This window comes from Haemorhous mexicanus, chromosome 3 (assembly GCF_027477595.1).
Source record: "Haemorhous mexicanus isolate bHaeMex1 chromosome 3, bHaeMex1.pri, whole genome shotgun sequence".
Taxonomy (NCBI): domain Eukaryota; kingdom Metazoa; phylum Chordata; class Aves; order Passeriformes; family Fringillidae; genus Haemorhous; species Haemorhous mexicanus.
The window spans coordinates 47864978-47889862 of NC_082343.1; the positions used below are offsets into that span (position 1 = coordinate 47864978).

The 24885-nt window shown below is 37.3% G+C and overlaps 1 protein-coding gene across 4 annotated transcripts in view; it reads left to right on the plus strand.

The window, feature by feature from the left end:
• The window catches only part of CHRM3 (cholinergic receptor muscarinic 3), a 270929-nt gene that overhangs the window by 112197 nt on the left and 133847 nt on the right, over window positions 1-24885 (plus strand). The window contains exon 3 of one of the 4 annotated variants that reach the window (XM_059841674.1): window positions 24692-24796. The exons of 1 other annotated variant lie outside the window; for it this stretch is intronic. In XM_059841674.1, coding sequence (XP_059697657.1) covers window positions 24692-24796 — 105 coding nt within the window. Of the gene's footprint in view, window positions 1-24690; window positions 24797-24885 lie in introns of those variants that run through there. 2 more of the 4 variants (XM_059841675.1, XM_059841676.1) reach the window with 2 other exon arrangements.

The following is a 24885-nucleotide window of genomic DNA, read 5'->3' on the forward strand; positions in this document are numbered from 1 at the left end:
CTTATTGGAGTTTTGATATAATATATGTAGGATTAGAAATATTTGTTGCCATGTTTGGTGGCCTGTTTGTCAGGATTTCCTAAGGACAACTCCACACTGGGCTTATTTTCAGGCTCCAGATTTGAAATGCAAAAAGATAAATCCTGAGGTGCCTAAACATATTAAATGTAAATTAAAGGACTTCACAAGACAGATGAAATTCAGCAAATCATTTGCTCCTATGATCAGGCTATGATTTGGTTTTATTTGAAAAAAAATGGTATGTATTTAGAAAAGAAAGAAAGCAAAATATTTAAAGGAAGGATCTATGTAAAAGCTGGGGCAACATTTTTATTTTTTTCTTTTCTAATATGAGATGGTTTCTGAGTAAGTAGGAGACTGCATATAGAGTATAAGCTTTTTACTTTTCAAAAATTTAGTTGGAATAATGTGTGTCTTGCCACTGAGGACTGTCTGGAACACACATCTGTGTTAAACATTGTCTCAGGGTTGTCTTATTTCCATTAGTTACCAAAGAGAAAATTCTCTATCAGGTATTTTGCAGAGTAACTCTAAGCAGGGAATTAAGAGAGAATATTCTATGAGAGAATATATGTGCTTCTGCTTATCAGTTCTGACCTTTCTAAAATTTTAAGACTGATGTAATTTCAGAAAAAGCATTTATATGAACTAATTAGGTGACATTTACATGAACTAAAGTTGACATTTAGATATGACATGATAAATTATGATATTTACAAAAGCCCTTAATTTATGTTGCAAACCTGTTAGTATTTTCATTTGTGTCTCTACAGGCAGTGTAGAAGATCCTGAAATAGGGTCCAGCGTGTGTTAGGTTGATATATCTATATCTGTTTTTTCATTGGGCTTCCACAGAATTTACATAGGTCTGACATCAGCCAGAGCAAGTTTCAGTTTCAAAAAGATCCCAGGCCGGACTCCATACTCTTCCCTTTGAACTCTTGAGGTGATGTCAACTTACTGACTTCCCTGAAGTTGATACAAATTTGTGTTCCATTTTTTTGCCTTCTGAGTGAAGGTTTTGTCAATATGTAAGAGTAAATGTGGTATCTAGCTGTTAGGTGTTCAGTATACAATAATGCACTGCAGGGCCCTTCCTGTTAATTCAGTGTAGCCAGGAGTGGCTGTGACAATGAGGTGTCACTGATGGAAAGAGATCAAAAAATAAACTGTGCCAATCACCATGTGATTCGTTTGCTCTGGTGTGGCAGCAGAGGAAATGGGGACTGGTCTGGCACCTTGGGGCTCCTAATTTGCTGTTTCTCACCCAGCACCCTCTTTACCCCACCTGCTCACTGCAAGGGCTCCTACAGTGCTTTGCTAAAAGTTTGGCTGAACATGAAACACAGGTTGGCTAACTTTTGTTAGACTGCACTTTCCAGCCAATAATAATAAAACTACAGTGAAACTGGGGAAAAAAAAGAGGAAGGGACAAAGTATGTGCAAGTCATAAGGGAAAATCACCTGTCATTCTCAAGAAGTTTATTCTGTTTTGGAGAAACAATGTCAATATTAAAGATGACAGGTGATGACAACTGATTTATATGGCAACTTTTATGGTATCTTACATCCTACGTGTGTACTTTTAAGAAGAGATATGAAATATATGACTTTGCTGATTTGGTTCATCTAAAGTTCAAAAAGGTAGGAAAAGCTGTCATTTCAAAGAAATACTTCAGTCCAGAGATGTGCTGAGGGCACAGTGTATATCCTAACAAACAGGTAATCTCACATGCTATTGTCTGTGTATCTCAAGTGTTTTCAAATATATAATTGACTTTTGCAGCCATTCCCAAAACTCATCTCTTCTGATCTTGTCTGGTTTTCCTGTTGTGCAACCACACCAGAGCACTGGGGGGATGCAGAGGGACTGCTGACAGCCCAGGGGTAATTAATCAGGTGTCTTCTTTAGGAGTTTGGGGAAGGTTGGCAAAACAACATCAAGGTGGAGAATGATGTTTTCAAGTCTTGTTTTACAGCTTCAGGATTTTCCCAGTTGTAACAAAATGGAGAATTGGTCCTTGAGGCCATTTTGAATAGCAATGATTTTTCTTTTGCTAACTTTGCTCAGATGACTGTTGAGAAATTTTTCATATTTTGTAGTGGTCTCATAACAAATAGGAATTTGCACATTGTCAGAGATATGTACCATTGAAGTACAATTACACATGGAGAAATATAGGAGCAGCAGTGACAGCTTGAAATATAATGTTCACTACCTGGAAAGTCAGAGATAAGTGTGAAGAATAGTGTTGGTAAATTCTTTACCCATAGAGGAATGTCTAAATAATGAGGTGTTTTCAAACTAAGCCTTCAGGTTCTATTAAATAGGAGAATTCCATTGTCTGTCTAGTTTTAAGGAATTATTTTCTGTCACCTCTTGCTCAGAGCCCTCTGTCTCCACACCCTCCTGCTAGCAAACTGAAACTGGACTATTCTGATAGATTTGAGTTTGTTTTTTTTCCTTACAGAGAATCCTATTATCCACTCTTGGTACAGCGAGAAAATAACCAGTCAAGATTACAAAGACAAGGAAAAAAAAGGCTTAGCTATTCTCCAAAACTTTATCTAATTGAAATGATTCATGGCACAGCCTAAAGTTCACTAATGCAGCTACAGTCAAAGATTTTTTGCTAAGCATGGCTGACACACAAATGTTTAATGGAGTAGATTTTTTTTTGTTTGTCAGAAATGTGTGTCTCGCTCCAACAAAGACTCAAAGGATTTTGCCAGGATGTAGCCATGTGACTAAATGTTGTTCTCTAATACCTAAACGATTCTCAGTGCCTTTTTTCCTTTGTTTTCAATCCACTTTCAGCTTGTGTATTTTTGCCAACACAGAAGTTGCCAGCAACACTGAATGCCCAAATTTTAATTTTGTTCAAGTGCAAAATAGCTGTTAATAACGACTTTTGGATTTGAGGAATTTAGCAGATTGTTTTAATGATCTGTGCTAATTTACTGAGTGCAAAATTAATATGTTTCATTTTGCAAAACTTTAAAGAAGGCAGTAAAGTTAATGTAAGCAGGTTAGATTTTCATGTGGAACATTTTTTTTTTAATATGCATTTGAAATTGGAAATGAGGATAGATTTCTTGTTACAAGATATTTCTATGATCTGACATTCTTCTTACCAGCACATTGTTATTAAGTATACGATTATGTGTGAGTTATGTCTGTAATAAGTATTGCATTTCACAGCTTGAACAAGAAGGGGGGAGAATGATCATTGAATGCAACAATAATCAGTGAAGTATTCAATTAGGTTTTCATATAAAAAAACTTCCGTGGAACAAGAGGAATTTACTGAACTTCAATTTTCTTGTAATTGCTACAAGTTAATAAAAACAGATATTTAAAATGCATTCTCTTTCTTAGTGTATGCTAATAAATTTGCTTTTCTCAAGGTAATACTGCATTAGTAAATACTTTATCTAGTACAATTTTATAAATTCTTTTTGCTATAGCAACTATGTTGCTTGCAAAAATATTGCTCAAGCCAGGTAGTTGATGTTTTCAAAAGCCTATTTCAGAGGCATATAGAAGATTTGTTGGAACACTGAGGGGAGGTACATAAGTACTTTCCATTCACATCCACTTTTCCATCGGTGCTCAGAAGCAGCCAAGAACCATCAGATTTTAAACCAAGTTTCTGACTTGCTCTGATTTATTCTGGCTTACGTAACAGTTATGCTAGTTTCAACTATGGACTTGAGTCCCTTTATTGAGGGAGCTGGGGTTGTTTAGCCTGGAGAAAAGGAGTCTCAGGGTGATCTTACCACTCTCAACATCTATCTGTAAAGAGAGTGGAGCCAGGTGGGAGTTGGTCTCTTCTCCCAGGCAGCCAGTGACAGGCTGAGATGATGACACAGCCTCAGGCTGTGCCAAGGGAGGGCCAGGCTGGGCAGCAGAAGGGATTTCATCACGGAAGGGGCTGTTAAATATTGAAACAGACTGGCCATGGAGTTAGAGTCACTATCCTGGAGGTAGGCTAGGAACTACTGGATGTGGCACTCGCTTGCCATGGTGTGGCTGACAAAGATGGTGGTGGGTCAAAGGTTGGACTCAATGATCTTAGAGGTCCTTTCCAACCTGAATGATTCTGTGATTCTGTGACCAGAAGTTTCCCAACCAGCTATTAAGTCATGTCTTGGGAGATTTCCGCTGGGGAGTGGGCGAAGTTTATACTGTAATACTACAGTATTACTACTGTAGTAACTTTGTTACCTTCCCATCTTTTTAAAATTATGAAAAGCAAAGACAATGGCAAATGGAATTTAAAGTGATGTAAAGATTTTAATGTACTTTTTAATGTGATTCCTAGTATTTTTTCAATGTTTTTCCACATGCAAATGATGCATGCAATCCAATCTTCTGGCAATAACAAGACACAACAATTTTTCTTTTAACGCAGCAATCTAAGATAATTATTAGTGTTTATAATATGTTATTTTCAAATAAGATTATTCTGTTAGATTAGTTTCAAACAGTCGGTGAGCTTTCGTCCCCTTTTCCCTATCAAGCCTACTTGTCATCCATGTAAATGAAACTCAAATAAAACCTTTCAAAACTTCTCAAAATGGCTGTGTCTTTTCTTTGTGCATGCATGTGGCATTCAGGGTTTTAATCAGCTGTTTCAAGTCACTGGGCCCAAGACTGACATTAAGTGATCACTAAAAGTTGTTTGAGTGTTCAGCTGAAGACATGAAAACACAGAATCACAGGTTACTTGGGAAACATTCCATGTAAATTTTCAGAATAAATGTTCATGTTGGCCTTCACACACTATCTTTCTAAATTTCAAAATGGCACACTATCAAATGCAGTGCTTCACAATTTGGTTCAAAAAGTGTTTTGCCACGTGGCAAAGTCACAGTGTTGGTGTTATTTGTTAATGTAAAGAAGAAAATTGACTTTTCCTGTTGTGTTTGAAAGGAATAGTTGATTTACATTAGACTGGTCTAAAAATCATCATTCATAAATTATTTTCCCATTTATAAAATTGGACATTATACTTCTTGTGAAATTCTTCCTGGTGAGACCCACATAAGGTCAGGTGTTTAATAGTGCTGGTGAAATATATCTATAGCTTGTGAACACAGAGTTCCCTTCCAGCTGGTGTTGCTTCTAGCTCAACCTATGACTCTTAGAGGGATTCTCTTCTGAATCTAATAATGAACAATAATTAGGCATTGTTATCTATTTCCCAGATCCATCTTATAAGGATATGATGATTCTGCAGTGTCAATACGAGTTATTAACAATAGTTAATAATTGTGCCAGTAGTAAAGTTGCTTCTGCACTAAAAAAGGGGTAGGTCTTCAGAGTGATATTCAGAAATAAAGCAGATTCTGCTTTATTTCCCAATTGTGCAGTCTCAGTTCCTGCAGAGGTGAACTTCAAGAACTCTGAATAATTAATTTGTCTCCAGTAACATCATGTAAGGGCAAAGATACTCTGTGGTCTCAGCAGTGCCAACCCCTTTGAAGAAGTATTAGTCTTGGGTTTCCCAGTACAGGTATTCAGCCATGCTGAACTCTAGTATTTTGTGCCTGTCACTTGTCCCTGTGTTACCCCAAAGCTGTTTGGGCAGCTGTGTGCTGAAACAGATTGGAAAAGTGATTAATCTCCTTTTCTTGAGAGGTAGAAAATGGAGGAAAGGAAATTACCAAGAGATGGTCTAATGTTTTATATCATAAACCGTATTTCAGATTTTTCTGTAGGCATCCAGAGAGATTGCTTGCTGGTTATAACCTCCATTTGACAAAAGTGATGTAAGTTACAATTTTTAAAGCATCATTCAGAAGCATTTTGCAATTAGGTCTAGAATTGAGTGTGTAAAGTTAAAAACTGGTTAAGTGCTGTGAAACTATTTCTCTGGATGCAAAACGGTAATTGTGAGTTACTCTGCTGCAACCATTTGACACTAAAGCTGCTGTTAACCAAAACTGACAGAAAACTGTTTTCAGACATGGAACAGTACCAACAAAAGTAAAAGTCAATTAAACCCTTTGAAGCATTGTAGTGCTTATAAAAAATGTTAATACCTTGTGTACCACCAATTAGCACTTTCTTTTATAAGGTGAAAAAAAATCCATTATTACACAGAGATCTTTTTAAGTTCAGTATCTCAGGCTGTATTTTCATAGTCATTATTAACTGATCTGGACCCTACAGGTTTACCCATAAATACAAATATGTGCCAGGATGAGGCAAAACCCTTTTGTTTGTTTCTGTTCAAATATTTCAACCCATGTTACAAGGAGTTTCTACCACCTTTTATCATTGCATGCATCACCACAGTACAGCCAGCATATAGGAGAATAGAGAAACCCATGGAAGTGAAAGGAGGAGGTTAAAAATACTAGCCTAAGGCATTCCTAGCCCAGAAATGAGCATCTCACAGTTTGCAGAGTCAGATGCTTAGCAAAAGTCAACATCAAACAGGCAGCTCTGAGAGTGCTGAGTGAGAGTGCTGTATGAAATATGAGAGAGAAAAGCAGTTTATAGCTGCTGCTGTGGAGTGCAGGCTGGGTGTGAAGGCAAGCTCTGTCAGTGCTTGCCCATGTATTTCTCAGGCATTTCAATAGTTTACCATGACCTGTTCTATCTATTTGCTTGTTGATCCCACTTCAGAAAGCAAGTTGCAGTCATGCCTTTTTCCTGCAAAGTTCTACTGATACTGATATTCTGTGAAAAATGGAGAAGCCGCTACCTGTAGTCATTTTCACCATCCTGGAGAACTGAAATAAGAGACCAAATGCTGCATTCTGTAAGTGTCTGTCAGAGCAGGCATTTCAGGTCTACAAAATCTCTAGAAAATGAATATGGTATTTTTCTAGCATGCTCTTTGATATGCACAGTGCTGTGGAACAAAAATCAGATTTAATAGGAGGCATTCAGGCACAGGGGGAGTAAATGTTTTTTTATATTTGAAACGGATTGAAAATCTGATGCAAGGAACTAAAAACTAATTTATGTAAAATCAATCAAAACAATAGTATTAGCTGACACTATCAAATTATCAATAACAGTATATCGATTTTCAGTTTATTCTAGTAACTTTTGACTAGTTACTAGTATCTATTTGTTAAGCGCTTTAATCTGCTTTAGATGCAAAACATTCAGTCCATTGATATTAGAATTGAACATGCTTGCATCAAAGCAAAAATTCGTACACATACTTGTATCCTTGAAATGTATTAATTTAAATTTAGTTAGAAATATCAGTGTTTGGATGTCAGTTTTTTCCTGAAATTAGTATTGGTGATAAATGTGAACAGCAAGCATTTTTGTACAGGATTTGCCTTGCTGCTTACACTAGATGTGGTTGGGAAGAGTTGGTTTTATTTCTCATAAGAGATTCAATTGCATGCAATCAATGAAATGGACTGAAACAGGAAGAGAAATGTGAAAAGGCTCTCAAAAAAAAAAAAAAAAGTTGGCTAGGTGGTTGGCTTTTTCACAGTTTTTACTGTTTTCTGATTCTTCAGCAAGTTCTTCTGCCAGACTGTCTCATGTGATTTTTAAAACTTTCTGTAGAAGTCTCCTCAACCATTTTAATGACACTTAGTAGTTCTTCCTGATCCACTTTGGTGTTTTGCTTTTATTCAAGAGCCTTTCCTTGGCAAGGTATACTAATTCTTACATCTTGATTTTTCTGTGAATAGGTGAGATCTTGTGCAAATTTAAATATCTTGTCAAGATTTATCATATTATCATCAGATGTACTCTCTTTAACTCAAACTATATCCTCTTGCCTTTATTACTAATTTTCTGAGGAAGGTTGGCTTTAGTTCTTGATTTTTTTCCTTTCTTCTTTTTTTTAAACAGGTTTGTGAAAGCAAGTAGCCTATCCAGTTCTCTGTTTAAGTGTTATAAAATGTTATTAATCTGTAAATATCCCTTGATAAATGTATTCATTCTTGGGCTTGCTTTTCTCTTTCCTATGCTTATGTCAGCACAGAGTCCCAGGGTTTTTCTCCACAGGTTTCACAATTTACAGTGTGCCTCATCACCAGGTTTATGTCCTTCTTGTCATACTTTATACGGGACATATGCAGAAGTAAATAGCTGGCATATATACGGAAAAGGTAAATTAGAACAGAGGTAATGCATTAGCTCATTTCTCTTACCATGGCAGTTAGGGCAACTTTTTGAAATATGTCCAAGTCCTGTGTCCTTTCTTCTCCCTAGATGAAGGCAGAGGAAGGCTTAGCTCTGCTCTTGTTCTGTTAGGAACAATGGGGGTGGATCTTCCTGGCATGATTGAGTTACAAGGCACTTCTTGGCCTTCCGAGGGTGAAAACTGTCTGAGGATAAAAGCAGTATATTTAGTTTTAGCTTGTTTTGAGGCTGCTGTTTGCAAACCCTCTCCAGCACTTTAGTGATGTTTTTGTGTCTCTCCTTCCATCTTTGCTTTTCTTTCAAAATCCCTGTGAAAAGTCCCAGTCAAATACAAAAGTTAAAAGTATAAATAATAAAATAGTCTGTGAAAGAAGAGTTTCTAACATCCCTTTTAAACATGTTTAGTTTCAAAATTGCAGTGGCACTGATGCAGCAGTTCAGGTGCTCCTTGTTGCTGAAAAAAAGATCATTAAAAGGGCTATCAAGAAATTCCTAAAGGAGAGAAATGGCTCAGAGGACTGAGATCTAGTGAGAGGAAGGAGGAGGAACAGAGAACATCTCAGTAACAGATAAAGACGGAGGGGCAGGACATGAAATTGACAAAAATTATTTAGAGGCTTAAGGGGCAACATCCACAAAAAAAATAATGCTGCAGATCAAGAAAAATTAAGTTAAGAGATTGAAATTATATTTACAGAGGTAGAAGGCAAAGTAAGTCAAAGACTGAAAGATGAATGACAGAACACACAGACTTCAGTTTTGCAAGTATTTTTATAAATTATAATCTAGCTTGTCCTTTTCAAATGGGGCATGAAATTTGTATAGTCACGTTCAGACCAAAAGTTGCTGGCTTTTCTCTTTAAAGTGTTCTTTGAAAATATATCCTACTTAATTTTGTCAGGGAAGAAGGAGTCTTGTTGCTACCTTGCCTTACAATGGTGGCCTAGGCAGCAGCCGGGTTGGTCATGGGTTTGCTTTGATCATCCTCATGGGAGAAACACCATTGATCAAGTGTGCTAAAAAACATAATCAGAGAATTGCACAAATAAAATGTTGGCTCTGAAATCAAATTCCATCAATTACAATGTATGTAGAAGTAACCTGCCTTTTGCATTGACTCTTGTACAAAAATTAGAGAGCATTTTTTTTGTTTTTCCCCTCCCATGCATTTTATAATATTCCTTTACTTTGTATAGCTACTGGACTACTTTAGCTGTCTCTTTAGAAAATGGTCTTCTTTTATATTTACTTATGTTGTTTTATGACTTCTTATCCTACTTTAGGGGGAAAAAAAACAAAACAAAAATCCAAACAACTGGCCAAAAAAACCACAAAGAACAAAAGAACAACAAACCCACTCAAAATTCTATTTTTAAAAAAATCCTCTCATTGTGCAAAGTGCTCTGCATGTTAGACTGCCATAGCTCTTGACGCTGGCTAGTAACTCTATTCTTTCATCTTATCTTGTCAGAGCTGGACTAAGATTTGGTAAATACATAGAGGTAATCTTTAGGCTGCCAGTATTTAATGATGATCCATGGTTGTTTGGAACAAGAAAGATTCCAAAGAAGTTGTCATCCTTTGTAGGAAAATACTTTTTAAATAGTCCTGTACATTACTTTTTATTAGATTAAGTATGTAATCAGAAAACTTTTCCAGATCCAAAACTTTGAGTGCTTTGAAGTCACAATTAAAATGGAAAGTTATCTGCTTGTTTTAGAAATAAGTAGTAAAATATTGATGGAAATGCTGGTTCAAGGACAGAGCATGGGTCATGGACTGTCTCTTCATCTGACCTCTGTGTTTAGCTCTAGGAACTCGTAACAAGACAAATTCCCCAAGGCAACATTCTTCTTCTGTTAGTGAATTTAATTGTTACACAAACTGCTTATTTTGGATCTATGAGCTGTAGAATTCAGTTGCAGTTCTCTAAAAAGAATACATACTTTAATTAGGGGTCAACCAATCTTATCAAGTATGCAAAAGCTAAAGACAGTATAGTTTAAGTCTCTTTTTAAAAATATCTACACATTTATAGGTGCTATTTCTGATAGCTGAACAAACATTTATCTAGAACTTTCAAATAAGTTGTTTATCTGTCAATTTCACTGTTTGTTTATTACCTGCTTCTAAACCCAATACTGATCTTGTTCACAGTTTAGGTCCCCAGGCTCAAGTGAAAGAAAAAAAACCTTGTTAATTTTGTACATTCAAGCACAAAACTAATGCAAAGAATAAATAAAGCACTCCCATCACATTTTATTCCAGGTATTCATAATGCCCCAGAATTTAGCTGTGTTAATAAGTTAGGTTTACATTATTGTAAAAAAAATGTAACTAATTGGCCAGGTAAAAAAAAATAATAATAAAACTAACTTATTTTTCTTGCTAATAAATGTTTAGGTTTAGGTGCAGATATGCTGTCCATCTTTTGCTATTCATTAATTTTAATCTATTATTTCAGTCTTGTAAATCTTCTGATCAAGGTACAACTGTGCAGGGATTGCCAGCCATCCTGTCCCATGAGAAGCTTCATCTACCTTTTTTTCCTTCTTGGATGGCAATCACAGGATGCAAAGGGCAAGTTCTTGAAAGATGTTTTCTGACATCTGGCTCTTGATGGGCTCCTTAGGCAGCTGGGCTCGTCTTGCTGGAAGAACTTCAGAGCTATCCTCGTAATGAAGTGATTTTTGCCCTTTTAAATGTGTCCTTTGGAAGTGAAATGATCTGCATGCTGTACGCTGCCAGAGAGCCCAAAGATGCAGATTGTTATACAGCTGGGAGCTGGAAATGTTTGGTGGGATTTTAATATGCTGCACATCCACAAGGCAGTTGACAGTCGGGTCACTGTTGTGATGGCCGCCGTCTTTCACACAGCGTGTGAAAACCTCAAACGCACGAGTTGTAGCAAATAATTTCACAAATTATTGGAATAACGTGGCTCAAAGTAGAAGGAAAGGAAGAGAAGGCTTAGACACTTAAGTTGGAACTGAAGAGCTGCTTTATATGAGAGTTTTGTCTGTACGTTAATTTTTCTCTTTTGGTGTGCATCTTGGACTGCAGTTCTGCGTTGCAAGTACACAGCTAGGGCTGCTTTGTAGCCTAGTGAGATTTCAGGCAGCCTGAATGAGAAGGTTTATCAGTAAGTACAACTCAACTAGTTTCTTCTTCTTTTTTCTTGGTATGGAAATTCAGCTACAAGTAAATGTCATGCTTACTGTTCAGGACTGCAAAACATGTGCCAGCCCAGTATTAAATCACAGGTCACAGAATATTTTGTTTTCAAAGGGACCCACAAGGATCATCAAGTCCAATTTTTAAGTGAATGGTCCATAAGGGAATTGAACCCACAATTTTTTGGTTATTAGCACTGGACTCTAACCAGCTGAGACAGTCTCAGGGGCTGTTGTGTTCACTTTGGTAACAGGAAACCTAAACATAGAAAGCATCTCTTTTTGTCAATAAAATTAAATTGTTGTTGCCTAACAAGTGGACTTGACAGTTACTTGTAAATAACTGCTTTCTGTTTTTTGTCGCTGATCATTGTATAAGATAATCAAGATTGTTGTCTTGATAAGTATTTGACAAAAACAAAAACAGAAAAGAAAAAAAAAAGATAAGACTAGAAGTTTAGCAATCACATTTAAAACAAAACTTTGAAAAAATATAGGGATAAACCCCAAACCACATCTCAGTTGAACAACTATTTTCTAAGATTCTTTTCATTTTTTTTTCAAAATGAAACATTTTTATGCATAAATCAGACCTGCTTATAGCTAAAAACTGTAAAGCTCAAAAAAATTTCAATTTCAATAAACATATAAAATTGGAATATTTTTATATCTGCTTGAGTTCTATTTGAAGAAATAACCTTAATTGAAAAGACTGCCTATGGCTGGATTCATTGAATTCCTGTAGCAATAAAAAGAACTTTAATCTTCCAAACAGTAACAGTACAATGACATTAGAATGCTTTCTGGTAAAGAGGAACTTGTTTTTTACTGCTGCAAGTGAAAAAAATGAAATCCCAGAATACATTAGGAGGAATGAGACCATTTTCTAATTGTCCTTTTTTCCTTTTCTTTCTATAATGTTAGCATTTAAAGGTATGTAAACCTGAGGTAGGAATTTGCTTTTTTTGTCACTTCTGAACAAGTAGAAGAACTTCTGTTTATAACAAAAAAGGCTTTTCATCATTAAGACCCCTAGAAGATTTCAGTTTTATATTTCTCTAGCCAAATAGACAAAACACTCCTCAGAATCAGCTGAGATATTATGTAGAGATTAAATTTCTTTCCCTTCTTTTATTTTTTTTTATTATTTTATTTGTATCTATATTTTAGTCTTGATATTATATATGTGCTTAAAGGGGTATTTTGGTTTTTGACTTGTATCTTTACAGATACAGAATTGCCAAGCAGCTGATCTTCTCATCCTGTGTCTGGAAATTAAAGTTAGTAGATACAATTAATCTGAACATAAGAAACTTCAGTGGTTCCCTGACAGAAGAAAAATTTAATTTCCTTGTACTGAATGAGTTACTGTTCAACATATTTTCAGATATGACTTGCAGGGCAATGTTCTGGAATATGCTACCGCAAAACATGCAGCAATCTTGCCATCATCCCAATTCTTTTAGGAGAATTCAGCAAAATACTTTCTTAAATCAAGAGATAGAGGTGCATTGAAGAGTGCGTAGATCATGCACTGTAAGCTAGGGGGACACCGTCCTGTGTCGAAGAAAGGCAAAGAAAGGCAAAGAAAGAAAAGTGAAGCTGGGAATTTCTCTGTGAGGCTTTGTTTTGGAGCACATGTGTGTGTTTACTGTGTTAACTCTGGAGCTAATCCTGGCTTAAAACTCAATGGTTTGTGAAGAGCCCACCGGAACTTCTGTGCCCTACAAATGGGTTGGCATTAAGGCTTGCAGGGTGCTCAGTGCAGCAGAAATATTGTAGCAAAACTTTAAAATTCCTTGCAATATTATAATACAAATCACCTAAGCTTTCTGCTTTTGCAGAATTTGTTTCGGGTTTGGGTGAATTGTTTGGATTTCTTTTCTTTCACTTTTGCATCTAGGAGTGAATAAGCATGAATTTCATCAAAATAATCTTTTATTAAACAGTGACCTTCATTCTTCATCTTGAGCACAGTGCATTTAGAAGTTGAAAAGTGAGCTTTTCTTGTGCCTCGTCCTTTTGATGTGAGCTTTGGCTTGAGTATTTAGGTTGCAGCAGTGTAGTAAGTGGGATTACTGTGAGGTGAGGATATGGCATCAACCAACCATTTCAGAGCAGCAGGCTACATTGATGGTGAGCTTTTTTCCTGTAATCTAATGTGGGTTATGGGGTTTTTAATAATCTCAGGCTTGTGAGAAGAAAACTACAGTAAAGCCCAGCAAGTCTGCTCTATCATCTGCTAAGTACTGTTGCTCTGTTAAGACAACCAGAAACAAGCTGTGGACGATTCGTGCTGAGTGGAGTTTCCCCCCTTCCCCCAAACAAGGTGTGTGCTTCTTCCCTGAAGTATGAAATCCTTGGGAAAAGGTCGTGCCTAAAGCAGATGGGCACAGATTGGTTGCACATCAATTTGCTGGAGAGAGTATCGTGAGTTTACCAAGTGATTTGAATACTAGACCGCTGTAAAAAAGACTTATTTAAGTAAAAGTAATTGTCAAAGTCATGTCCACTATAAAATTCTGTTCTCTCCATGAGCAAAAATCTGTCTCAACTAACTTTGCTTTGAAATTCACCTCAGTGATATTTGCAACTAAACAGCCAAGAGCTACTCTCTCTTTGCCTGAAATAAGATGATTCCACCTGGTTGAAAATTTATAAGCCCCACCTGGGAACTTGCACAGCTGGACCCTTACTGTTACCCATCACAGGTTTCCTTACACTTCTTTCTCTTCTTTCAGAGTGGTAGGCTTTTAAATAAATGGCATTTTAACATCTAATACATATATGACAGTGTTTGAGGCATCAACACACTTTTTATGATTTCATACTGCATTTTGGATTTACAGTCTTATTTAAATTTTGCCAATTGTTCCTTTCATTTGCTGGGCTGAGAAAGAGCTACTTTCTTACAAATAGCAGAACCTTGAAAACTTGACTTGTTTAAATTTATATGTAGGAAAAAAAATGCTTTGTAGATGGAATTTGTTTATTTGCTGCAAGGTCTAAAGGCTGTCCTTGAAAATTACTAGCTATTAAAGAACCATGCTATGATTTGAACTGATATTGCTATTATATTTGCTCCCCATAAGAAAGCTGTACTATTTAAAGGAATAGGTGGCACCTGAAACAGTTTTCAGCAGTGCTTTGCCAGTCTTCCAGAATAGTACCAATATTGAGCAATTAGGAATGCTTGCTTCTCTTTTTAAATTGTTTTTTTCTTTATGGGTGTTGACACTGGATTTCTTTAATTGACTTAGTGTAGATGAAGATTTTGACCTTATTCCTGGATTGTGAAAAAATATACAGCATTAAAAAAAAAAAAAAAAAAAAAAAGGAAGAAAGAATATGATAACATTCAGAGTAAAATCAGCTGCTGAGCTGCTGTTCCTTCTGTATCAAATATATTTGCTTGGCTGGCAGCACTGTTTTAGAAAATCGGAGGGCATGAAGTACTGGGTTATAGCTGGTTGAAGCTACCTACCTTTACCAAGGAAGATATCTGGAGGTGAGAGAATCTGTGATGAAAGAAGGGTGGCATGAGTGGTGCCTAAAGGGTGATAGTGTAGCCTCAAGTTCTCAGAATAATCCAGTCAATGCAGGGACACAAGGGCTCTTTCCTGTGGATAAGGGTGATTAAGGATACATTATATTTGGAAAAGGCATGCAGAGTGACACCTGGCTCTCCTCCCTTCTTCAGGGCTCACTCCAACAACATGCCATCCTTGGTAGAGTTCTTGTCCAAAACCAAAGTTTAGCTATGCATCCTGAAGCCAACAGATCTCTCCACTGACATATGTTTACAAGGACTGGTGATATGATTTCCTCTCTATCTAATATTACCTGTTACAAAGTTATATACATCTGACTCATTTCCTCATTACACATTCCAAATTTTTAGATTTCTGTTCATGAATGCTGCTAATTAAACAACAGCAAAATAAATCAGGTATAAATACAGGAATTAATGAGTGAGTTTAATTACCTTGGCGACTTGGAAATTTAGTTTAGCAATCAGTGGATTTCAGACTATTTTCAGATGCTGGGGAACAGGGTGATATTTTCTGGCTTGAAATATCTTCAGACCTTGAGGGTGTCGCTGCTTTATAAGAAGGAAAGGGATAGATTTTTATTCAGACTTTTGGCTTAGTTTTGGGAAGAAATCCAACTTGCCTACAGTTGTCTGTCTAGGATTTGGATGTTTAATTTAAATTAGTCAGTGGGCTTTTTCCTATGATCCTGGGGAAAAGCTCCTGCAAATAATGATTCACATCAGAATGAAATAAATAGTTAAGTTACATGGTATCAACAGCCCTCTTCAGAGCATTTCTTAAATCTCTGGGAAGTTTAGCCATAGGAATAGTTCTGATGGAAAAAAAAAAAGAGTGTTTTTTTTAATTGATGCACTTATCATTTTTGTATCATTGGACTGGTACTATTCCTCCTGAATGCAGTTAATTCAAAAGCTACTGACACATTTTTGGCAAGGAAAACACAAGGCACAAAGAGTTCTGTTGGTTATTCTACATTGGTATTTTGTTATACTAATGTCAGACTGAGCTCAGCCTTGAGGGTTTTCACTCTCTCTTTGACTTTCCTTTTGCTGCACTTAGAAAAATAGCTGAGCTTTCTGTCTCATTTTCTGTAATGTCAGCAAGATGCCTAATTTCTGTAATTACAGCTGTTAGCTTGTAATAAATCAGGACCTTACTTGACTTATGAACTTCATGAAGATGATCACAGAATTTTTGTCCGTTAAAGTCTTTATTAAGTAATTTAAAATCTTATCCCAGTGAGAGCCTTTGCTTGGGCTGGTGGTGTGCTAGTATTATGTTGCCTTCCAGAGGCAGAAAATATCATAAGGTAATGCTGCTAAAGATCTTAATTGTCTCAATACATCCTGGTGTTCTTTAGTGCCTCTAAATTAATTATGCAATTTAATATTGTTATTAAGTCTTGAATTGCATTACTTCAGCAGAAACATAAAGCTAATGTGATTGTGTACTATAGGAATGGAAGTACCTGTGGTTTTAAGGATTGTTCCCCAGCATTGCAATTATTCAGTAATTTCTAGATCAGAAGGTTCATAAAACATTTTACTGATATGTTCCTGGTGGCCACTGAATATGTAACTTAAAGGGTCAAAAGCCACAATTACAGGATACTTCAGAAAGAGAGTGTAAGAAATGAAGGCTATTGCCTATAGCTTAAGTGCCTGTAGAAGTGGATAAGATGCTACATGAAACATTATTTGTGGGAAAAACACTGCTTTTCACAGTCCAGGGAAAGGAAATAATAAAGCCAAACACAGCAGTTTGACTGCTGCCAATCTAACCAGACTACTTTTCATCTTACCTTCAGTTTTGGCTATTGGCTTAAAACTAGTTTATTTTAGTTTTCTACAGAATCTAGCTAGGTACCTGAAAATTTTAGTATTGCTGGTAGGTAGCATTGGCTCATATCACTTTGGGATTAGTCTGGTATGGTTAAGCTTTCCCTGAAGATGAAAATGGTTTTCTACTTCCATACTTCAGCCTGCAGCAGGTATGAGAAAACAGGTATGAATCCTCCCCCCAGTTTCTAAGGCATCTACATTTTCTGAAATATTTAAAAAACTCAAGTCACCTCCAGTCATATAATCTATCAGAAAAAGGCCATCATTTTCCTTGCTTTCCAAAGCAACACTGTGAAAACAGAACCATTATGCTTTAGGGAACATCACTTCTACTTTGAATATATAGAAACAACACTTTCTCTTTGATTAAATTGAAATACAGAAGGCAATTAAATTGAAATATGGAAGGAAACATGTATAGGCAAGACCCATGTTAATTCCAGCTAGAAAATATGGCTGGGGTTGCCATTCAGTTCTCAAGAGAAATGTGTACTTTCACATTTTGTCTAGGTGAGAGCACTTCCACTGCTACAATGGCCTGTGAAATCACGGGCTAGCAAAGCCGAGCTGCACGGCAGGAGGGATCACAGTGCATCAGTCAGAAGTGCCTGCTCCTGACACTGCCCCGGAAGTCAAAGCACACAGAGCACATGGTCTGCCCTGATCCTCTGTCCTGGTTAGGGTATAGGTCATCCCCCTGTTCCGTAGATACATCCCATTAGAGCCTCATCTCCTGTGCCACCGAGTTTATATACTTCTGAGCCATGTACACTGTTTTACTCGTATTAACTCATCTGAATAAATGTGCATCAACAACAGATGTTGATTTCTACTGCCCTCACTGGTAATCAGTTCCAAGCTTTTCCTAATACTCAGAATTAAATAAATCCTGAGCAAAGCTAAACCTGTATTATGTGAGCAGAGGAGTTAAACTGTGATAGCAAAGCCACTGGCTTATTTTCCCTGGGCTGTCTAGTTTTAGTAAAGCACTGGGATGATATAGTATGTTTTGTAATTTTGGGGATGTGATTTGTTGCTTAATTTGTGAATTTAATGAAAAAATGTGGCATGACACAAAAGCCTCATGTCAGGGGTTTTATCTTTCCACATATAATTCCTTTCTTCTTTTTTTCCCTTTCTCATCCCTTTTCCCCACCAGGCAAAAGCTGTTTAGCTTTTCATTTTGTATAAACAAAGAAGCAAACAAATCAATATATTGATAGAGATAGAAATGGTTGAGCTGCTTTTTCCAATACTGGAGTTCTGTATACTAATTCAATACAAAATTAATAACAGATCTTTAACTTCAGCTGCACAGAGAATCATTCTGTAAGTGATCTTAAGAGGTTAATAGGTTTTCAGACATGAGAAAAGGCATGTTACAGTCCCAAAACATGCCTGCAGTAGTCGCTCATAGAGGGTCAGGACCATTTCCCCACAGTGAAGCTTTCTCTTAGTTTTTGCTCCTTCAGGTGGGACAGGGGTTGTGGTCAGTTGAGGTAGCTCCTCTCTGCCACTCCTTTCCCATGCTGCTCCCTGTTCTAGCCTGAGGCATCCACAGGCTGCTGTCCTTCAGGTTGAGCTGCTCCAGCCTGGGCTCTCCATGGGCCACAGGGATGTGTATTGTATGGGCCTCAGGGCACTGCCAGTGCAGCTGCAGGGCTGATCCATACCCTGTGCTGGTTACCTTGGAGCAGCTGGAGCAGGTTGCACCTGGCATGAGGCATCCCCTGCCTCTTTTGGCAGAGGGTCCTGCAGCATGGACACAGATGCCCAGAGCAGAGGTGAATCCATGCCTTGTTTGTTGCTGTCCCTAGGGCATGTAGGGCTGTTATCCTTACATTCCCAGGGACCCTCTGGGTGCCTGGGAATAGCCCCAGGAGATGGTGTGGACATCTCCATCACAGTGTCCCAGGGTCCTGGCCTCAGGTAGAGGAAGGCACCTGTTCCACAAGAACACCAGTCGAGGCTGGAGGAGGGCAGGTGACCCCATGCCAGGCTGTTGGCTGCACTGTGGATGTGAAAGAGGGGATTTTGGTAGGTGAGTATCTGAGATTATTGCACCTCTTGTCCACAGTTTGTCTCTTCTTTTTGCTTATAAACATCATTAATCCCATAATTTCTCATCAGATGTTTCATTGTGACAATTTTTGGGTAGTTTTGTGTATCCATGATACAAAAGGGAGTTTAGAAAGAAATCCTTCTTTACTTGGATTTTCCTGTACTGCCTGGCAGGCATAGTTAGGAAAGGCCAAATTATGGGACATTTCCTACCTGGGTATTCCAGTGAGCAAGCTGCACATTTCCACTAACAGACTTACAATCCCTTTTCAGGAAAGTCCATCTGCTTCCAACTGATAAAGCAGCATATTACTCACTGCACATTCAGCTGCCTCATGATAATTCAAAATTTTACTTATGCTTTCCCACTCTCTCAGATTTAACACACCAGACATATCTGACATAAGTCACACCCAAATATTTTCTAAAATATTGAAAAGTCTACTGTTTTGTGAGACATTTTTGTGTGTTTAGAGTAATCAGTTACAGTAAAAGCCACATTGGGGGGTGCTTGTTAGTTGCAGAGATGGGTGGAGAAGAGGCTATCAATACCGGAGTCATGAATATCTTGAAATTTCTGAGAAACTCTTAAATTAAAACTGTGTGAAAGAAATGGAGCCGTATGTTTGCTTGGGACATCTTTTTCAGATAAGACTGAAAACAAGAAGGGGTAGGGTTTTTTTCCTATGTGTATAGGGGAGCCTAATCTCACTCTAAGTGGCTGGATGGATCAGAATATTGGTAGAATAAACAGTGGATGGAAGGGATTGGTAAAAACAATTAAAGATACCAATATGTGATCATGAGAAATGCACACTCAGGAAGGGATTAATCAAAACAGGTCTAGATGTGCTGCATGATGGATGGTGAACATGAGATCCTCCTAAAGCTTACTTCATCTCATCCTAGAGCCAACAACTAAAACACATCAGCTCTGTTGAATGGTTCTTTGGCGTGGTAGCTTTTCTTGTATTGACTGTGCAGCCTCTACAGCTCAGGGGTAGATGCCTGTGGCTGCAAAGATACCTAAAGTTAAGTGGAACCACTTACTGAATTATTAATGCTGATAGCTGTGTACTAAATAGTGAGCTTCCTGTTTTGGTCTGTGTAACCATTATTGTCTCTTAGTGTCGTATAAAATTATACATGACATTTAATATTTTTCGGTGTAAAATAATACTCTTTACAGAGACACAAGTAGTCAGGTATTAGTAAGCACCTGAAGGAACAACAATCAGAGAGTCTTATCACTGCAAAATTTAAAAAGCTTTTGGGGTTATATGCCAGCTATGTAGAAAATGTAAGTAATAGAGCAGTTAGGTTGAAGTATTCTTCTAGTGTATTTCTCCTGATGTTTTTTTTTTTTCCTAGCTGCTTGTTCTACTGGTTATTCAACACTGCACTTCTGAGATGCTTTGTACATGAACTGAACTGAGTTGAACATCTTTATGATGAGCAGTCCTAACTGAGTATTTCCATAATAGGCACTCAGCTTTGTCAATAAAACACTGAAGTCACTATTCTAAGGTGAAAAAAATGGGATATGTCTAGAGTGAACAATTTTTGAGCTATGAGACTACCAAACTAAAATCATATCTGAAATGTTTGGATTTTGTTTTACCGTACTCCTCAGAACTTCAAACTAAAATAAAGGCTTCTTCTAGCTCTTCAGCAGCTGAAAGTGTTGGCTAAGACAGTACTGTGAATTGTCATGTCTTCATCAATAACATTGTCCTAAATCATGTTGTTAATCATTAGTTTTTGCCTCTGTTAAACTGAATGAAAGGAGCATAAAATGATTTGGTTTAGCAGTCCTGAATAAATAAAAGTAGAACAAGTTGGATGGATTTGTGATATTGAATTTGTCCCTGCAAAGAAATTCTTGTTTGACCTACATGTTGCATGTTTTTCCGTTATATCACTGGGGAGGCACTTTTCAAGTGTACAAATATTGCAGTTGCAATCTTTTACCATCCATCTTTGATATTGTCTTGGCCCAGAATGATCCTAACTTCTGTCTAATGAGATCCACTGAAATAAGCACAAGGCAGAGATGCTTCTTCTATCTTGCAGACTTTTTTATGTCTGAAGCTCAAAAATCAAATTTTCTGCTCTTTAAAGTCCATTGGAAATAGAAACTTCCTTTTTTCTGACTTTTTGTTTTGGCATTAGGATCATATTCATTATTATTCATAGTTGTTCAACTATTAAAATGCGATTGAAAAAAATGTGATGTGTAAAAGTGCTGATTTTTAATAGGTTATTTCAGCAAGAAAATAAAAATATGTAACAAGCTCAAATTTTTGAGATCTTTTCTTATCCTCACAACAAGGTAAAAATTGAACATAATTAACTTAAAAGATTTCAACACGTGAGATCACTCTATCTCTCTTGATACACACTCATGTGAAATACTTACCTTATTATGTATAAAGTTTTACCAGGCTGTGAATTTTATTTTTCATAGAGAGGAACCTACTCGGTGAAACATGGGAACTAATTTTCTCAGTGAAGAGTCAATGCATGCAAATTTGTCTTCTTAAGTAAACAGGAGAGAAATTACTGTATCCATAGTTTTGCTTTTAACAAAAGTGCTTCTCTTATTAGAGGTCTTTCTGACATTCTAGTCTCAAGCGAGATTTTATCAAAGATAAATTAAAAGGTAAAGGCAGCACACAGAGTCTCTTCTTGTTTTAAGTAGGGATTCTCATGAGTATAGGAAAGGAATTGTACAAGTCATGAAATATAATTTTCAGTTCTGTACCTGGAACACCGGGTGCCTGCGTGTCCTGACCACAGTTTGGGTTTATTTGGTATTAAAATCACACCTGTATTTGTGGTGCCACAAATTTCAGGGCTCTCCTCTTCATAGTGCGCCCATGTGTGCCGAGCATAACTCACATTCCTTGGCAGTGCTGCCTCCCAGACCACACCCAAGCTTAAATACTGCTAGGACCAGTCTCACAGTTTGTGGCAGTTTGGGTGCCAATGCCTAGCAGCACCCCTCAGCTTAAATTTTCTAGCAGAGACATAGTAAATGAGGTTAGAGGGGGCTGAGGATGGCTTAAATAAGTCCGGGGTTCATGCTGATAGCTAGCGTGGGGCTTTGTTGACAGGATTGTTTAACTGGAGCTTGATGCTCTGCACAAGCTGGATTGTCAATGGGCCTTGGTCACTGTTCTACAAAGAGCAGAGTGTATTAGCTTTGTAGCTGAATATACAAACAGCACAAGCTAATTTGAGGACACTTAGTTTATTGTAAATTAAGGCAATGAATTCCAAAGCTCTGAGTCACAACCTGCATTATTAGCAGGGTAAAAATGGAATTTTGGTAGTAATGGCATAAAAGTAAAATATAGTAGAAAATTATTGGGAAGGGGTTTTTTTTAAACTGAAAATAGCTTGAGAAGCTAATTTAATAACAGATTCATTTTTTTCTAACTAAAAGCATAATAAGTTCATAAGAAGGGAATTATCAAAATTCAAATTTTAATTGTCAGAAACTTCATTTTCTCAACTAAAAGGAGGCTCAGCTAACTAAAAAAGGCTTCTCTTCAATTGTTTTGCAGTCTTAAAAGTTTGCAAGTTATTTAAAACTGACTTTCATCATGTAACAGGTTTTTAAGTTATTTTTCTGCATTGTTAGTGTAAATAATAAGTTTTTTTCAACCTTTGTACTTTCTGAATTTAAAAAAAATGGATCAATTAATTTTTAAACTTTCAAAATTTTTAAGAGCAATTTGCATTGCTGTTTCACATTGCTGACACTGTAAACATTCCACTAAGGACCCCTAGGGACCTCAATTAAACAAAATTTGGTACGTGCTGTGCAGAATGTAGTTTTACTACGTGAGTAAAATATTACTATTGCATTGCTGGAATGAAGTGCTAAAATCAGAACTGCTGTCTTGAGAAGTCTGGAACCATCCTTCCTGAGCCAAAAGATTGAGCTCTAGCACCGAAAGCTCCATGAGATCCTTCCAGAGCTTTACAGAGTGAAAACCCTTTCAGGTGGGAGGGGTTAGAGGATGTCCATGATCTCCCTGGCTGCTCTTGGCCTCTCTCAGAGAGTTTTGCCTTCTTTGCCACGTGACCCTCGGTGCAGACACTCCTCCTTGTGCTGCGCTCCCTGTGTGGTCAGCCTGGGAGCAGTGGTGGGAACAGAGTGTTATGGTGCAATGGCTAGGCCAAGAAATGCCTAGGGAAAGAAATTTTTCAGGAAGTGACTTTGGAGTGATGGTCTCTCATCTAAACACAGACGAGACATCCTGGGCTGAAAGGGTCCTTCTCAAAGCCTGCTCTTGTGAAAAGGTTGTCACGCTGACATGTCCAGCTAAGAATTGCTTTGCACTCCTTGTAAGACAAATGATACAAGTTCTGGACATATTTAATCTGATTTTTTTCCTTTCTGTTCATTCATTTAAATGCTGCCCCTCTTGTGTTAATTTGGTTTAAGGGGGTGTTCAGATTGGCTTCCACTCCAACTCATTACACTTCTTGACAGCACAGAGTTAGTGGAGGGAAAAGCTTTATTCCAGGAGAGTGTTTTACCAGCGGAGGAGAGACCTTCATGGTTAAAGGCATATCAGAGCTGTGTTACAAGTGCTGGGCTGGCATACAGCAATGTACAGGGGTTATAAATGTGTATTTTCTTCCCTTCTGAAAATTAACTGGAATACAGTCTCACCTTTGTTAGTAATCTCACCCTTATTGTTGCTGTTGAGTTTTGGTAGTGGTTTTGGGTTTTGTTCCCCAAGAAACTTTACATGCAGTGTAGCAAATATATTCCCTCTCTGCTCTGTTGCCTCTTTTTTGACACACCTGGGAGTAAAATCCCTTGGCATTCTGGTAAAGGCTGAGACACTGAGAAAAACTGTGAAACGTCTTGATTAGATTCACTCTTTTGTGTTTCAGTTATTCAAAGGAGTTTGGAAGTCTTAGACTGCAATGGCATGCAATAAATGGGATAATAATGTTATATAACATTATTATCCCATTTATTGCATGCCATTGCAGTCTAAGACTTCCAATTGGCCCTAATTATATGTAATGAAACGGAACGTGGTGGTCAGTCAATCTTTCTCCTACACTTCTGAATTCAGAAATTTAAAACTTCTGCAGAGGAAAATTTTTTGTTTAGGTTTTAGTTATTAGTATTTTTGCTTCCTCTGTTACATTTTTTAAATGAAAAATGATATTCCAGACCAACTTTCTAAAGTGGTTAGCTTGAAAGACTGCATAATTTGGGGAAGAAAAGGAGACCCCCGTTCTTAATGCTGCCTTTGGGGTTACCTGCTCCTTGGGCACATCATTCCTCTATGCTGGAGGTGTACATTTTCAAACACAAGCTACACAAGTTTGCTTGCTAATGCAGCTGCAGCCTTAAGATAATAAGTTCCCTAGGAAAGTGGTGGATCCCCCAGTACTGATCATTTTTAAAATTTAGCCGGACAGTTTGTTGTATTATATTGTCAAGATTGTGCTTTTGCCAAGAAAGGTCCAACCTCATATTCTATGATTCTATGACTGTTTTTACTATATTGGAGAAACTGTTATCTTTACTCCAGTGTGGTCACCAGGTTTGAAAAAAAAAAAAAACACCTGAAAATACTGTGATCATACATAGCCCTTTGGAGATGGGAGTGAGCAGCCCAAAGTCCTGCCAGTACCATGTTATTACCTCTGCTCCAGATCTCTGTGTGATGAATTTGTGCTTGAGTTGTTCTATTTCCAACTAGGTCTCTCAGTTTGGGAAAAAAAGAAAAGAAAAGAAAAACCAGTATTATTTGGCAATAAAACTATTAAAAACTTTTTTCTTCCTCCAAATAAGGCCTTTTAGCTTATAGGGCTGTGCTTTCCCCATGTTTCTATAATCTGTTTTAGTAATTGTTCCATCTTTTGCTTTGTTCACAGCCTACATGCTGACACAGTACCAGTTTTGTTTCCAAAAGAGGAGTTCACAGAATTACAGTGTCTGATCCAGCTAGCTGCTCTGATGATCCTCACTGGACCATGTAGGTAAAATTCAATAAACCCTATTTATATCCACACTATATCTGTAAACGTATTCAGCATATTGGAAAACATCTGGATTTTGGCAACAGTGC